The sequence below is a fragment of the Elephantulus edwardii genome, unplaced genomic scaffold (assembly GCF_000299155.1).
Source record: "Elephantulus edwardii isolate Elephantulus edwardi_28Jun2011 unplaced genomic scaffold, EleEdw1.0 scaffold00028, whole genome shotgun sequence".
Classification (NCBI taxonomy): domain Eukaryota; kingdom Metazoa; phylum Chordata; class Mammalia; order Macroscelidea; family Macroscelididae; genus Elephantulus; species Elephantulus edwardii.
Genome location: NW_006399778.1, coordinates 7,495,302 through 7,512,350, shown reverse-complemented (window position 1 = coordinate 7,512,350; position 17,049 = coordinate 7,495,302). Strand labels below are relative to the sequence as shown.

Genomic DNA, 17,049 nt, shown 5'->3' with positions numbered 1-17,049 from the left:
GATAAGGAGATTAACATTATTGATCTTAAAAATTAGATAAACTCTTATTTTATCCACTTGAATCCAGGTTTATTAATTCCTTTACACTAAGCCAGAGAGTTCTTCATTGTCAATAATTATAATTCAATCTGAGAAGAGGACAATGATTCTATTTGTATGGTGGTTATCTTTCCACAATTACTGATACATATAAACAAGTGCTTAGTTCTGTACAAAGACAGACCTTATAGGACAATACTGAACACTGAACACTAGTGATGACTTTTTTTTTTCTTCTTAAAGAGTAGGGGGAAAAGACTATTTGTCACACTGGAATTATGTCTAGTTCTGTCACATGATCAGGATCACCCAAGAACATGCTAAATCTGTCAGTGACTGGCAGTTTCGACGACTGGGAAAAACCACAGGAATACACATTTCACTGTATATACACATGCCCTTATGTATGTAAAGATAAACACTTGGATGTGGCCCTTACCAAATCCTAATGTTAGCAATAGGGAGAACTGATTTTGAAAGAAGGGAAGGAACACTGAAATGGCTTGCATTCCTTAGGGACTTTGCTTCCTTCCTTGGTAAATTCCGCTTGCTCCTTACACTCCACCATCACTCCATACTCTTATCTTTCCTTGAAGATATTTCCCCTAACATGTTCCATGGATTGATTCCCAAAGGCAGGCTAATATATAAATGCTGATTAATGCCAATAACACCACTGGGTATCTCTTGCTAAAGTCACTACACTGATGGGTCCTTGATCACCAAACCTGTGTCTCGTTTTTTCCTTTTAATGTTTATCTTCAGTTCTCTCTCACAAAGATACAAGCTTTCAAGTTTAAATAGAAAGAAAAGGAGAAAATTAATAGTCATTGCCTTCCTTGTACAGAATCCTGCTCCCAAGAGGACAGAAAGTTACAAATGCTGAGCAACTCAAGGAAAAAGTACTTTGAAGGGGAAAATACATTTGCCTAACTACTGTGGTGCGTGAATAGGTGTGGTGAGTCAGGGAGAGTCCCTGTTGCTTTTTTACAAAGCAGCCATGGCCACCCTGCTACAGTCCTGCATTTCCCCTAACATTGTTCTTTGGGCCAAAGGTTGGGAGAAATAACTTCTAAAGATTTACGCCATTTCTAGGCCTAACCATTTACCAGCATTTATCCTTGGTTTCCAGATCTCCAGCTATTTGTGGAGCCAATGCTGATGAAGTAATTCATTGAGTGGATAAAATCACTATTCTGGAGGAAGGAATAACATTCTCAAAGCCATAGGTCAGAATTCCAAATGGCTTGTCTTCTTTGATGTTTTAAATTGGGGCTCAAAACTAGAAAATTCACTATGATTATACAATGTTCACTCTTGAAGGAGCTCATTGATATAAAATTGTACCTTCAATGGGATAATTTCTTTGTCATCATAATTAGATGATTAGTCATTATGAACTCTCTTATGTTTAATAAGAGCTGAGCTACGGCTGAAGCTCTTTTCACATTCAGTACATTCATAGGGTTTCTCGCCCGTATGAACTCTCTGATGTGTGATGAGGTTGGAGCTCTGAGTAAAACCTTTTCCACATTGCACACACTCATAGGGTTTCTCTCCTGTGTGGGTTCTCTGGTGTTTAATCAAATCTGACCTTTCACCAAAGCTTCGCCAACACTCATTGCATTCATAGGGCTTCTCTCCAGTGTGAATTTTCTGGTGTGTAATGAGGTGGGAGCTACGGCTGAAGCTTTTCCCACAAGCACTGCATTCATAAGGCTTCTCCCCGGTGTGGGTTCTCTGGTGTTGAACCAAGTGTGAGATGCGGCTGAAGTTTTCTCCACATTCGTTACAATGGTATGGCTTTTCTCCTGTGTGGGCTCTGCGATGGCGCACAAGGTCAGAATTCTGGCTGAAATTCTTTCCACACTCATCACATTTGTAGGGCCTTTCCCCTGTGTGAACTCGGTAGTGTTTAATGAGATCAGATCTCTCACTGAAGCCTCGCCCACATTCATTACACTCGTAAGGCTTCTCACCTGTATGGGTCCTCTGATGCTGAGCCAAGTGAGAGCTCCGGCTGAAGCTTTTCCCACATTCCTCACACTCATAGGGTTTCTCTCCACTGTGGGTCCTTTGGTGCTGGATTAAGTGAGAAAGTCGGCAGAAACTTTTCCCACACTCATTACATTTGTGAGGCTTCTCTCCAGTGTGTATTGTCTGATGTTGAATGAGGTGAGAGCTTCTTCCAAAGCTTTTCCCACACTCATTACAGTCATAGGGCCTCTCTCCAGTATGTGTTCTTTGATGCTGAATAAGATGTGAGCTCCGACTGAAGCCCTTTCCACATTCATAACACTTGTAGGGCCTATCTCCAGTATGGGTTTTCTGATGTCGATTAAGATCTGAGATCTGACTGAAGGCCTTTCCACAGTGAGAGCATATATGATATTGGATGCCTGTGTGGACTTCTTTGTGGACAAGCAAATCAGTAACTTGCTGGAGAGGGTAGCTCACCCATTCTTCTGCTGTCAAATCTCCCCACTGTCTTTCTGATCTATCCTCACTTTCAAAGGCCTCTTCACTTTCAGGATTTTCCTCAGCATTCCCAACAGCTCGTTCAGACATAGTCCCAAAGTCTACATCTTCATTAATCTCTTGCTTTGGATTCACCTCGTTCTCACTTCTGATCTCAAAATCTGTAACAAAGGGTAAATAATAGTAAGACTAGAAAACACATTTCATGCCTACTATGTACCAGGCATAGTGCTGCTTGTTTGAAAAGATTTTAGATTTTAAAAGCAGAAAACAATCTGAAAAAGAACATATAAAACAGACTCTAAATTAGAGTCTCTAAAAGTGAAAAGTCTAGATGTTTATATGTACTTATTCTAATAGGATGTACATTTAAAAATATAATAATAAGTATACATTTTTATTTAACATGTCAAATCTTCATAATTATCATCATAAAATATTTACTAAGACTACTAAAAAATAAAGAAAACCATAAAGGAAAGAAAAGCAGATTTTTCAACAAGATGGATTGACACAACTGACAGAAATGATGGTCTTAAGCACAGCTAAGATTATGAGGATGGCACAGAATTGGGCAGAGTATATAAGCTGGAGTCAACTCAATGGCACCTAACAACAACAACAATAGGTCAAAGAAGAAGTGATGCCTCAGAATTGTGATGTTGGGAAAAAAGTATTGAATATTCCATGGCTGCCAAAAGAACAAGCAAATCTGTCTTGGAAGAAGTGCAGCAAGTGTACTCTATAGAAGCAGAGAGGGTGAGACTTTGCAGCATTTATTTTGGGCATGTTACCAGGATGACCCAATTCCTGGAGAAGAACATCATGCTTGGGAATGTAGAGGGTCAGTAAAAAAAGAGAAAGATCCTCAGTGAGATAGACTGACACAGTGGATATTGTGAGAATGGTGCAAAATCAGGCAGCATTCCACCCTTATCTATAAACGATTGTTACGAGTTGGAGTCTACTCAACTGCACCTAACAATATTCAATATGTTCCTGACAGAAAAAGTGACTCCTGAATGTCCTTCATTACTTTCCAGTAGATTTTTAATAAAATTAGACGTGAGAAGATTAAAGAAGGCAAGAGAGAGGCTTGACTCAGAACATCCTTGCAAAGACCAAGTATATTTCACATATAATATTCATGTAAAAATTTTAAAAAATCCAGCCACTGTCCATCAGAAATTTTCTGCTAGATACTGCATAATTCCTATTGGTTTTTATAATACAGAAAGGGATCACTAAATGTGTTAAGGAATAAAAAAGAATCCTTGGATAAATTAGTTAGATAAAGGTATATACAACATCATCAATAGACATTCACAATGCCTGATGATATGTTCTTAGGTGAAGAAACCTGGTAAACATTATTTATACACTCACATTTATTTGGCTAAGATAATTTTTTAGGAGTAGTGAGAGACACACTGCCATTCTTGGTGGATATTGTAAAGATGGTATGCTTTCTGGGCTGGACTAAACTAAAACAAAACCAAACTCATTGCACTAAAAAGAAAATCTATTCCAACCCACTGCTACCCTCCATCTGGTTTCTGATGCTAGAAATCTTTATGAGAGACCACCACCTCACCTTTCTCCTGAAGAGCGACTGGTGGATTTGAATCACTGACTTTTTGGTTAGGAGCCCAACATGTAAAGCACTATGCCATCAGGGATTCTAGGGCTGAAGGATGAAAATGTAAATATCTAGTTCTTTAAGACTTTTATTTCTTGATTTTGTTAGATTAGGTAAAATATCTAGGTAGATCACTTTGTAAATGTTTGATATTGTAAAGGAAAGTGCCCAAGTTAAAAAGGAAACCACTCATTGTTCTGGAAAAAAGTTTTAGGAATAAAGTTTTTGGGTGTTTCCTTTTTTTCTTTTAAGAAAAAGGATTAGTTCTAGTGAGTGGCAGAGGACCTAGTAAACTATATGCACTGTTGCTAACTTCAGTCAAGTAGTAACAGAGATAAAATTTGTCAAAAGACTATTGAGTTTGAGAACAGATAGCTTGTCTAGTTACATCAAGACCAAAGGATAACTAGGAGAGCAGATAGATTCATAGCCCATTTAAAAATTTGTTTCCCTGAAGGATAGTGTGAAAGACAATGTATATGAACTTTGTAAGCAAATCAACATAAAATAAAAATGATTTAAAAAATTATTTTAAATTTGGTGTACCATTGAATTGGATCCAATTGGCATAGGAGGAGTTTGCCCCTCCTTCTCCACTAGAGCATCTGGTGGATTTGAACTGCACACTTTAGGGATTGCAGTGCAGCTTCTTGCCATAAGGCCACCAGAACTCCCTCATAAAATAAAAATTTAAAAAAAAACAAACAAAAAATTTAAGAAAGGGTATAGATTGGAAAAAATGTGTTTCCTTTTCCAACAAAATTTGTGATATCATTTGTTTAAACTCTGAAACATCTCTAGACAAGAACCTACTCCAGATAATAAGGGACTTGGGGCAAAACTAGGGCTCTGATGCCAAAAAAATAACACAACATGGCTCTGGCCTTCTCATGACCTTGGTCAGGATTCCCTCATATCCTCGTGCCTCTTAGTAAAAGCATCATTTATAGGGCATTTATATCCTGGCAAGCACTATTATGTCAGACCTGTTTGGTCAGTGATCTGTACAAACAGGTTGGAGAATGGCAAATTACTCAGGGCACAAGAAATATGAACAGTTTATAAATGTGCAGAAACATTCTTTCATCTTAGATAGTAGGACTTGGATGTTCCCACACTCAAAGGTTTGTCTGAGGATTCAAACCAAGCCAAAATCCAATTAAAGTGCTTTTAAAATAAAACAACTAGGTTATGCTGAAAGAGCTTAGCCATTCTGCCAGTCTCAAAAATGTAGGGGTGACAAAAGGTAGAATCCTCACCTAATGAGACAACATTTCCATAGTTCTCCTGCATAACATCCCTGTAGAGGTCCCTCTGTGTAGGGTCCAGAGGTCTCCATTCTTCCCGGGTCAAGTACATGGCCATATCTTCAAATGTCACAGGTGCCTGAAATGACACAAATGCTTTTTCAGTACTTAGTAACTAAGGGGCTAGTCTCAGTTTTTCTTCTTGAAATTAAATATGTTGCTAGAAATGTTGAAGGGCAAACAAAAAGAGCATTTAGGCTGGCCTACATAGTCCAAAGAAGAGATAAGCAAAAAGGAGGCGCGGCAAAAAGAGAAGCAATTTATACACTGGACATCCCTGTCCTATTTGGAACCTTACTTATCCTCTAGTAGTGTCTTTCTCAGAACACTTACATCACTCCAGCCTTTACTTGCAATGTCCCTCTTCTGTTGGAATATCTTTCTTAAAATGTGTGCGTTTCAAATTAACACTTTTTGTTGTTGTGTGCCATCAGGTCAGAACCAACCATAGCTGGCCCTCCAGCGGGTTTTCAGGGGCCAAAGGAGATAGCCCATCTTTCTCTTCCTGCAGAGCAGATGGTGGATTCCAAGTCTGTGCCTTTGGGATTGCAGTGCAGATTCTTACCACTAGGGCACCAGAGCTCCACGGGATCTTTCTTAGACTAGCAAGATGCTAGGAAGACCTTCATCAAGATGGACTGACATTGGCTCAGTTTGTGAAGATGTTGCAGGACATGGTAAGGTTCCGATCTGTTGTCCGTAAGGTTGTTGTGGGTCATAGGCTGCTCCAACTATTCTTTAAGGCCGGAACCAATGCCAATTGCTCCTCCCTGGTATCCTCTAGTCAAAATTTATTACTGTATCACATTGCTTTGTCCTACCACAAGGGGTGCACTTACCGCGTTATATCACAACTAACCAAATGCATAGATCTCTCTACACCTGTGGGCAGGTGGACAGGGACTGTTTCACACATTTTTGGTCTATCTCCTCAGTATTTCAGGGAGGTCTGGTGGCTTAGTGGGTAAGGAATTGTCCTACCAATCCAAAGGTTCCTATCTACTAGCTGCTTGGAGGAGGAGAAAGATCTCTCCCATGTTACATTCAGCTTCTGGAAACCTGCTAAAGGGTCAGCTATGAGTCTGTTCTGATTCCACGGTACATAACAATAACAACAGCAATCATCTCAGTATTTTCAGGCATACAACAGTACTATATAAAAACGCCTGTCTATGGCTATATTGGCCTGGCATTGGGTCTTCGAAGGAAAAAAAAAATCAATGAAAGTGCTAATTCAAGGGGATTTCACACGGGGCGCGGGGGGGAGGTTGCAGAGCACAGAAATGCAGGACGAAGTAGGTAAGCAGAGGCAGGGTCCAAGAAGCCACCCCCGGCTTACCTGGGACCCAGCCATGAGCAGGGTGGCTGCCATCTCTGGCGCAAAGGTTCGCCTCCCCGGAGAGAAAGCAGGAAAAGCAGCGAGCAGACAGCGCTAAAGGAGGCGAAAATCAGGGCGTGAGGAGCAGAAAACAGGCCCTGCCCACTCCCCAGGGCTGGAGTTCTGGCCGCAAGTCGAGTGGGGAGGGAAAGGGGGAGGGCCTTGCATCCAGGGCTGGGTCACTCTCCTGCCTGACCCTGGTGCGAAGCCCGCCCTGTACGAGGTGGAGGCACAGCTCGTATCCAAACGGACAGCCCCCTGGCTCGGTCCCTCCCGGGCCGGGGTCAGGTCGTTGCAGCCTGAGGGAGGAGGCTCTCGGCACAACCCACAGAACGCCTCTGCTCTTCCATCCCAAGGCAGGGCCCTTTCCGGCAGCTGGATCAGCCAATCAAGGAGTGAAACTCATAGAGGACTCTGCCAATTAGATGCCTAATCCTAGACCCGCGTCCTGTAGCGTGGCCAAGCACTACAACCACGCCTGCGCCTGCCCCTTAGCCCTCTGGGAGTCGGAGTCCCAATCTGGCGTACAAAGACCAAAAAAAAAAAAAAAAAAAAGAGGGGGGAGAAAAAGAACAAAAGAGTCAAGAAAGAAGTGTGTCAGAGTATCTTTTGCTTTCTTCTCCTGAAGATCCCGCAGTTCAGTTAAGCCAAAGAAGCAGCCTTGTCTATCCTTATATGGCCTTATAAGCTTGTTTTGAGTTGGACTGCGCTGTCGGACTCAACTTATGTGCTGGTCATAGTTGAGCTAGATGGGGATTGGCCTTCTTTTGACAACCCAGGCATGAGAGAAAAACAGTAGCCACCGCCTACTCCCCAGAGGCGATTCGACAGCCGCGCTGGAACTTTAAGCCCCGCCCACACACTACAGCTCCCGGCAGCGCCTGCGGCATTCTCACTTGACTGCTCAGACTACAACTCCCAGCAGGCCCTGCGCCGTGTCCAGCTCGTGTGGATAGCGGGCGTGTGGGTCTGACGGTGTCCTGGCCGTATCACTGTTAACCCTGTCGGGGCGGCTAGGAGCGTCCTTCTGAAGAGGGCGCCTCTCAAGGAGCAACCAGAGTGGTGCCAAGCACAAGGATTAGCGAAAACCCTAAAGGAAATCTGAAGCTGGAACGGAGTGTTTGACAAAGCGAGAGAGAGAGGCAGAGAGGAGATCGAGATTCCGAGCCAAGGAAAGACCAACCTTATTTATCACCTTTGGGTTTGTCTGCTAACATTGTTTCTGGCCACGTCCAACACCGAAGGGCATCTGAGAGCCTAAGACCAGCGGGACCTCAGGATGTTAGTAGTCCCTACCTGACTGAAAATAAGAAGCTGAAAACCCGAGTTGGGAAGGAACAGACTTACCTCCTGAACCTACCAAAAAAAAAAAAATCCAGTAGATCTCCGGCTTTAAGATCCAAGACCCACGAGGTCTCAAATCCCTGAGCTGCAGGCAAATTACTCCGGCTTCAGGCAGAGAAACTTCGGCCATTTGAAGAGAACCCAGATCCTCAGGTAGATCGCGAGCCCTTCGATTTGCAGACAAAACCCAAAGATTTTAGATTAATCCCCAAAGTACCAGATTCCCGCGACCTCAGACTCAAGCAACGCAGAGAAACCATATTCTTGTAGGTAGATCTTTGAGGCCAGAAACACCAGCAACTGCTAAAGTTCTTCTGAATGGAAGAACTTGGAGCCTTTGCTTTGCACAGCTAAAATGACGGAGTAAGACAATAGAAACGAAGCACTAGGGAAAACAGGCATTCTTCGTGAGGAAGAGCTCCGAGCTCGCTGTAGCCTTGGAGAGGGAAGTGATGGAAAAAGAATATAGCAGCTTATTAGGGACTCCCACCCTCTTCAAGTTATAAATATCCCCAGAATCTTGGCTACGTGCCCGGAAGCCTGTTGTCTTTAACTGTACAGGAGACTTCTCTGCCTAGGCGGGGAAAGGGGTTTTTCTTTTGTTTTGCAGATACATCCACCCACTGACTTGAATAAATTTTTTTTTCAAATATTACTCCAGGCCATGCTTTTATTAGTGAGTGTCCTGTTCCCAGTGCCCCGTTATTTATGGTTAAATTACTCTAGTGGCTAAAAAGAACTCTGACCCTACCCAGCCAGGAGACAACCTCCTGTACTCCCACACCTCTTCTGCATTTCTTCTTTCAGCTGAAGGACTAGAAATTCTTGAAATGCCATGGAATGGTACCATCCTGTCCATGTAAAATTGATCTGGGCACAACAAAAATGGAGTAGTGGAGGGTCACTAAGAGAGAGTCCTTGTGAATCTCAATATGTCTGTGAGACCTGGGTTGGAATCCAGCTCTATATCCTTTGTTGTTATTTACCGTAGAGTCAGAACCGGAACCGACCCATACCGTCTACCGGGAGTTAATCACTGGGCAGGAGACTGCCCATCCTTCTTCAGGGGAACAGCTGGTGGCCTTGATCTTCTCTGCCTACCTTGGGACTGCAGCGCTGCTTCTTGCCACTAAGCTACCAGAGCTCCATATATCGTTTGAAGAGTCATTTAATCTCTCCAAGCCCATTTCCTTTTCTATATAAAGGAGATAAACACCGGAGATAAACACCAGTATGGTGGTGGTGATGAGAACTAAGTGAAATTATTTACAGCAGGATTCACAAATTAAGCATGGATGGCTGTTAATATTGTTAATCTTGCCTTTTGTAGCAGAGACCAGCTAAACACCAAAACCCACTGCCGTGCTGGATTCCAGTTTAGGTCGACTCTCAATCAGGTTCCAAGGCTGTAAGTCTTTCAGGGAGGAAAACTGCCTTTCTTCTGTTGAGCAAATGAGGGACATGGATTGCTGATCTTCAGGAAGTAGCCCAGCCCATAATACACTACACTAGTACACTAGTAGGGCTCTTTTCTGTGGCAGAGAAGGCTTCCAGAAAAACCCTGTATGTGTCTTCACCTGCTCAGAAAACCTGCAACATCAGAGTAGCTCTATCAGTGACTGGGACCATCTGCTGGAAACACCCTCAGGTTGTGTTTCTGCTGGAAATCCAGAGGAAACTGGAAATTGGGCCATTTTGGTGTGAACTTGGGGCCTCTAAGGGATACTTCTAGGTCAGGAGTCAATAACTGAACTCCCAGGAAGAAGTGTATGGGAGGAGGATCATTTCAGACTTTGCTTTAGTAATTAGAGGTTTCTAACTAAACCTAAGCCAAGGTGAGGGCCTGCACCCCTCAGCCCAATGGGGCTCCCTTTTCATCCATTCTCCAGTAGATTCCTTTGTAAATTTTCTTAGGCCTTTTCTTCCCCTAGTTCAGGGCTGTAAGCCTTTCTTTGTCTGCTCCCTGTTTCTTTAACTTGCAAGCTTGCCTGGGGGCAGGATGACTCTCCAAAGCCAGCTTGGCTGCTTGCCGCCTTCTGTGAGTAAGTGCTTTTCTCTTTCTTCACCTGGGACCCTCCAGAGGGTGGAGATGAGAGGATGGAAAGCATGATGGCATTTGGAGCCCTGTTGGGGGGAGGTGGGGGAGGAAAGACAGTGGCTGAGGGGCTTCCTGTGGCAGCCTTCAGCTGGACTCTGGGGGTTGGAGTCACTGGAGAAGGAGGTGGTTTCCTGCTGCATTGTTCAGAACTTCAGTGTTTCTTAGGGATAACTTACTGTTTGTGAGTTTTAAATAAACAATGTGTGATGCTATACTGATTCCCATTATTCAGCCAACAGTTAGCACCCTACTGTGTGCAAAGCTAACAGCAAATCTATCCCAGGGGATAGGGCTGAGAGAGTCATTTGGTTTCCAGTTTAAGCTTTTGGTATTTGTCAGATCCACTGACCAATTTGATCAGAGACACCTCCTGGTATATCCTTTAATCTCCTGCCTCATTACCAGTACTGAATATTACATGGACAGCCAAAAGAACAAATTGTTATGTCTTGGAGAAGGTGCATCCAGAGTGTTCCTTGGAGACCAAGATTATAAAGCTTTGTCTCCAATACTTTGGCCATATTGCTAGGCAAGGTTATTTCTTGGAGAGGGACATCATTATTGGAAAGGTGGAGGGTCAGTGAAAGAGAGGAAGAACCGCAACCAGATGGATTGACACAGTGACTGCAGCAATGGGCTCAAGTGTGTCAGAGATTGGGAGGATGGCACAGAATAGGACAGGGCTCAGCTCTGTGTTCATAGGGTCACTATGGGTCTTACTGGACTTGACAGCACTAAGAACAAACAACCGTTCCCAGACTACTGTGCCTGTAGAATTCTAGAAAAGATTCTATTTTAATAAATCCTGTCATTGTGTGGGTAGCACAATTATGTTGTCATTTTAGAAACATCACTTTGTTAAACATTGAAAAATATGCCTCAATTGTTATAATCTTATTTTGTCATCTCTTGATTTTCAAATATATCAGGAACTTGAAGAAATTGAACTGTTAAGGTTTGTTTGTTTGTAAATTTTGGAGGAGTCCTGCTAGGAATAGGAAGGAGGGCATATCACTGCACAAGGAAAACTAGGGGCAGGCAAGACACAAAGATTTGCAAGCAGTCACTGTAGTCCAAGCTCTATTATATAAGGATGAACGAGCCAGTCTGCATTGAGGCAGGGACAAGTTCATAGCTGAATTGCTGGAGGGTGAAGGGAGGCTTCACAGAGGAGGTGACATCTGAGTTGGCTCCATAAGACTGTGTAGGAGTTTGCAAGGCAGAGGAAAGTGGGAGGGAGAGCATTCCAGACTTTGAGAACAGCATGTGCAAAGGCACGGAGGCGTTAAAGGACAGAGCATGTTCCAGAAGGGCCAGGATTGAGTGTGGCTTGAGGGAAGAATATGGGGGTGGAACAGCAGGAGAAGAAGCAGAGCAGGGACAGTCGCTTATGTCCCCTTGCAGGCTTGCCAGCCTTTGGCATCAGCAAAGCTGGTGATAAGATGCAAATGGGGGGTAGGACTGAGATCTAGCCTTGAGTGAGAAGGGCAGACTGATTCAGCAGTATGAGGAATGCAAAAGTTGGGGAGGCTCTCTCTGACTTAATGGATTTCAGTTCGTTTTCTCCAAACAGAATCAACACTTACAATAAATAACTACAATACAAGTACATAATTGCACTTAAAATGTGTAACTGACTTATTTAGTGCTGTGTAGCTTACTTTGTTTTTGTAGTGTGCCATCGAGTTGGAACCGACCCTCCAGCGAGTTTTCAGAGGCAGTTAATTGCCTGGTAGGAGATTCCCCATCCTTCTACAGAGCAGATGGTGGACTTGAACCACTTGCCTCCAGGATTGCAGAGCAGCTTCTTACCACTAGGCTGCCAGACTTTCTTTGTTGCTGTTGTTAGGTGCCATTGAGTCAAATACAGCTCACTTTGAACACTGTCCTATCCCATGCCATCCTCTCTGACACACTCAAGTGCATTGCCACAGTCACTGTGTCAACTTACCTGGTCTTCCTCTCTTTCTCTGTCCCTTCACCTTTCCAAGCATAATGTCCCTCTCCAATTAATTACCTCTTCTAGTAACATGCCTTTAGTATGTGAGACAAAGTTTTATCATCTTTGCTTCTGACGAGCACTCTTGCTGCACCTCCTCCAGTTTGTTTTAGGGACATCAAATAGGCCCACAGTCATTGGACATGTTTACTGTACCCCTATTCTGTACAAGACTCTGAGCAGAGAGGAAAGTATTTCCTCACAATGCTAAAGGAATAAATGTGAGCCTGGCTGCAAAACACATTGCCCTGCTGTGCTGCCACACAAATAGTGCCTGGAGCACTGTGGCCATCTTTACGAAGTATGTTGTTGTTGTTTGGTGCCATTGACTCAACTATGAGTTATAGTGATGCTATGAATCTTGCCACATCCTGTATCACAATTTCTGATATGCTTGAGCCCATTTTAAAAGTCATTGTCTCAATTCATCTTATTGAAGGTCTTCCCCTCTTTTTCTGAGCCTCTATCATGATGTCTTTTTCAAAGGACTGATCCCTCCTGATAAAATGCCCAGAATATGTGAGATTAAGTTTCACCATTCTTGATTCTAAGGAGAATTTGGTTATACTTCCTCCAATATAGACTTGTTCTTTTGTAGCCAGTACTCTTCTCCACTATCACAGTTGAAAGGCATAAGTTCTTCTTTCTTGTCCATTATCTAACTTTCAGATGCATACAAAGCAATTAAAAATAATATTATTTCAATCATGTGCACCTTAGTCTTCACACTGGTCACATTGCTCTTAGCACTTTCATTTTTTTGTTTGGGTGAGGTTTTTATTGTTGTTTTAGCACTTTGGAGAGAGCCTTGACAGCAGAGTTTCCCCAATGCAAACCATCTTTTGATTTCTTGACTGCTGGTACCATGAGTATTGATTATGGAATAAAGTAAAATTAAATTCTTAACAATTTCAATCTTTATCTATCCGGAGCAGGGAAGCACTTCATGGATTGGTATTGGGAAGGGAGTGTGTCAGGGATGTATTCTATCTCCATACCTGTTCGATCTATATGTTAAGCAAATTATCCAAGAAGCTGGACTCTATGAAGGAGGAGGGTGGCATCAGGATTGGAGGGAGACTCATCAATAACCTGAGTTATGCAGATGACACAACTTTGTTTGCTGAAAGTGAGGAGGATTTGAAGCACTTATTGCAGAAGATCAAGGAATGCAACCTTCAGTATGGATTGTGACTCAATATCAAGAAAACATTCTTACATTGAACCAACAGGCTGTGTCATGATGGCTGGAGAGGAGATTGAAACTCAACAGCTTCATCTTGCTTGGATCCACAATTAACTCTCTTAGTACGAGCAGTCAGGAAATAAGAAGATGCATTTCAATAGGAAAATCTGTGTTAGGGACCTTTCCAAATAGTAGTAGTAGTAGTAGTAATAATAATAATAATAATAATGATTTAAGTTTTAGGACTAAAGTGTATCTGATTCAGGCCATGGGATTTCTGATTACTAGCTATGCATCCAAGATCTAGACAATGAATAAGGATAACAGAAAAATAATTGGTGTCTTTGAGTTGTGATGTTGGAGAAGAGTACTGAACATTCCATGGAGAAATAAGAAAATGAATAGATATGTCTTAGAAAGGGTGCAGCTAGAGTGCTCTTTGGAGGCAAGAATGATGAGACTTCATCTCACATACTCTGGACATATTGCTAGGAGGTATGATTCCTTGGAGGGGGACATGATGTTGGGAAGGGTGGAAGATCAGTGAAGGGAAGGAAGACCCTCAACCAGGTGGATTGACAAGGTGACTGCTGCTATGGGCTCTTGTGTGTCAGGAAGTGTGAGGATGGTGCAGGACAGGACTGGTTTAGGATCTTTTGTTCACAGGGTCACTATGAGTCATACTCAACTTGATGGCACCTAACAACAACAACAACAACATAATGATGTTGCCTGTTGGTCCAGTGGAGAGGATTTTTTTCTGATGCTCAGTTGTCCATATTGAAATCTTTGATCTTTTGCAGCAGGAGTTTCAAATCCTTTTCATTTTCTACAAGCAAGATTTTGTCATCTGCATAGCACAGGTTTTGATTATTAGTCTTCTTCTATCATAATGACATATTCTTCTCCAACTTCAATTATCAGCAAACCAACTGAATAGGTATGGAGAGAGGATACAACCCTGACACACACCTTTTCTGATTTTTAAACCATGTAGTGTTCTCTTTATCTGATTGGACAACTGCTTCTTGGTCTATGTATGGATTTCATATAAGTATAATTAAGTTGGTCATAATTTGTTATTATCTAGCTAAATGTCTGCATAGTCACTAAAACACAAGTAAATGTCTTTCTGATCTTTCAGCCATCTGATAATGGCAATGATATCTCTCAAGTCATTGCCTCTTCTGAATGCAGCTTGAATTTCTCATTGTTCCTTGTTGATATACTGTTAACAGTCATCTGTGAATAATCTTCAGCAAGATTTTACTTGCATATGATTTTGTTCAATAATTTCCATTTTCTGTTGGGTCACCTTTTTTGGAGAGGGGAACAAATACAGATCTCTTTCAGTCAGTTGGCTGGATTGCTGTCTTCCAAATTTCTTCAGCTAGACCAGTAAGCATGTCGCAGGCTGCACTTGTTTGGTGAAACATGTCATTTGGTATTCCACCAATTCTGGGACCTTACTTTGGGCTAATGCCTGTATCCAGCTTGGCTTTCTTCCTTCAGTATCATTGGTTCTTGATCATGTCCTGGTCATATATTGGTTCATTGTGAAGCGGTTCATTGTCTACCAAATCTTTTCATACAGTAGCTGTGTATTCCTTCCATCTTCTTTTGATGCTTTCTGCATCATTCAACATTTTGCCTAGAGATTCCTTCAGTATTGCCAACTCAAGGCTTGAAGAATTTGTTCTTCAGTTCTTTCAGTTTGGGAAATGCTGAACGGGTTCTTTTGTTCTGTTTTTCTAATTTCAGCTCTTTGTGGATTCTGTTGCAACATTTTGCTTTGTCTTCTTGAGGTATCCTTTGAAATCTTCTGTTTATCTTTCTTCAGCATTTCTTACCTTTGTTTTGGCCTCTTGAAATTCTGGTGCAAGTTTCAGAGTCTCCTCTGTTATCTATTTTGGTCTTTTCTTTCTTCTCAGTCTTTGTAATGACCTTTTACTTTCTTCATGGATGATATCCTTGATGTCATCTCACAACTCATTTAGTCTTCAGATGATTAGTTTGTTATTGTTCTTGTGTGCCTTTGAGTTACAACTGACCCATAGCTGGCCCTTCAGAGTTTTCAGAGGCAGTAAATCCCATGAGAGGAGATTGTCCATCCTTTTCCCACGGAGAAACCAGTAGATTCAAACCATGTCCCTTTTGGATTGCAGCACAGTTTCTTACCACTAGACTACCAGAGCTCCATCATTAATATAGGAAGAAATAAAGTACATCACAGATATTCTATGAGATGCAGCATATTTCAAAGGGGCTAAAAACATGACAAGGGACTTGAGTTAAAATCTAGATTCTGTCTCCTAAAAGCAAATTAAATCTCTGTTTATTTTTCTCGATCTGTCAAAAGGGTAGAATACTAACTAGTTCATAGGGTCAAAGGTTAGACAATCAATGTAGTATAATCCCTTATACATGGCTGTCATTGTGTATCAGACATGATTCTAAGTACCTTCCTTATATGAATGCATTTAGAAAGCATTTCCTTTGGAAAGATGCTATGATTACCATCCTATCACATAAGAGAAGCAATCTGGAGAAGTTTTGTAATGTACCCAAGCTACCCAGCTTGTAAGTGCCCAATAATTATTATTGACACTGTTGGTTCAGGATACAGCAAGGTTTCAATTTGTTGCTCATAGGTTTGCTATGACTCAGAGTCAACCTGACACTATTTAACAAATGACAGTGTTAGACAAAGAAATACTGAATCATCAGAGTCATGTATTCTGTAGGAATCAGTGCTGTAGGAGTTCTGTGGAAACATTTTTTGTTGGCAGAGAAGACTTCATAGAAGACATTTATCCCAGGTAATCCTTGAAGAATAGATAAGACTTTGATGGGGTAGAGAACAGTTGAAGAGAAGGAAACAGAACAGTTGTAAGTGGGAAAGCCTACCCTGTAATCAAAGAATAGTTCCCTTTACCTTAAACATAAGGGGCTGCAGTAGTGAGAGATAAGTCATTCAAGACAGTAGAGAGAACCTCTCTGAAAGTCAAATCAGAGTTTGGATTTCATTTGATACCTGATGGAACTTCACTGAACATGATTTAGAAAATTATTTGGGCAGAGTTATACCGTGCAGATGCAGGTAAGGAAATGTGTGTATTTGAGTTGGGAGAACAGTAAAGGCAGGACTTTGCTCCAGTACATGGAAGGGAAAATGGGGAAGGAAGCCTAGAAGACAGTGTTGAAGAAGAGGGCTGCCTGAAAGAGAGACTGTCGAACTGTTCACAGATAAAGTGAAGTGGGGCTGGGAGAAGGGTCAAAGACGGCTCTAAAGAATGAGTTAGTTGGCAGAAACAGAAAGGACAGGTGAGGGGGATTAAGAAACAGAAGATGGTAGTTCTGTTTCAGATTAATTGTATTTAGAGGGCCCGTGGAGTTCTTGGCCATATATGTCTTGACCCAAGGAAAATCAGGTCTAAAGATAGAGATGGGATAGTCTGGATAAGGCATATAATAGGCTCCTGCAATGTTTGGAAAGGAGTCTTGGTGGTGCAATGGTTGTGCTTGGTTGTTATATAAAAGGTCATGTGTTTGAACCTTCCAGGAAAAACATATGGTAGTTT

General features: G+C 42.0%; 1 protein-coding gene across 1 annotated transcript; it reads right to left on the bottom strand.

The window, feature by feature from the left end:
- Positions 1–1,425: 1,425 nt before the first annotated feature.
- On the bottom strand, positions 1,426–6,835 carry ZNF436 (zinc finger protein 436). The gene is made up of 3 exons (XM_006883663.1): positions 6,803–6,835; positions 5,416–5,542; positions 1,426–2,678 (listed from the first exon to the last, which is right to left on the bottom strand). The coding sequence occupies exons 1-3, from the start codon at positions 6,833–6,835 to the stop codon at positions 1,426–1,428; spliced, it is 1,413 nt and encodes a 470-aa protein (XP_006883725.1).
- Positions 6,836–17,049: the final 10,214 nt, after the last annotated feature.

Excerpts from the sequence above, each read along its gene's own strand:
- ZNF436 (XM_006883663.1), bottom strand. The coding sequence starts at position 6,835 with ATGGCAGCCACCCTGCTCATGGCTGGGTCCCAG. Across the intron at positions 5,543-6,802 it reads TGCTCATGGCTGGGTCCCAG|GCACCTGTGACATTTGAAGA; the intron begins GTAAGCCGGGGG and ends GTGTCATTTCAG. Across the intron at positions 2,679-5,415 it reads TGGAAATGTTGTCTCATTAG|ATTTTGAGATCAGAAGTGAG; the intron begins GTGAGGATTCTA and ends CCTTTGTTACAG.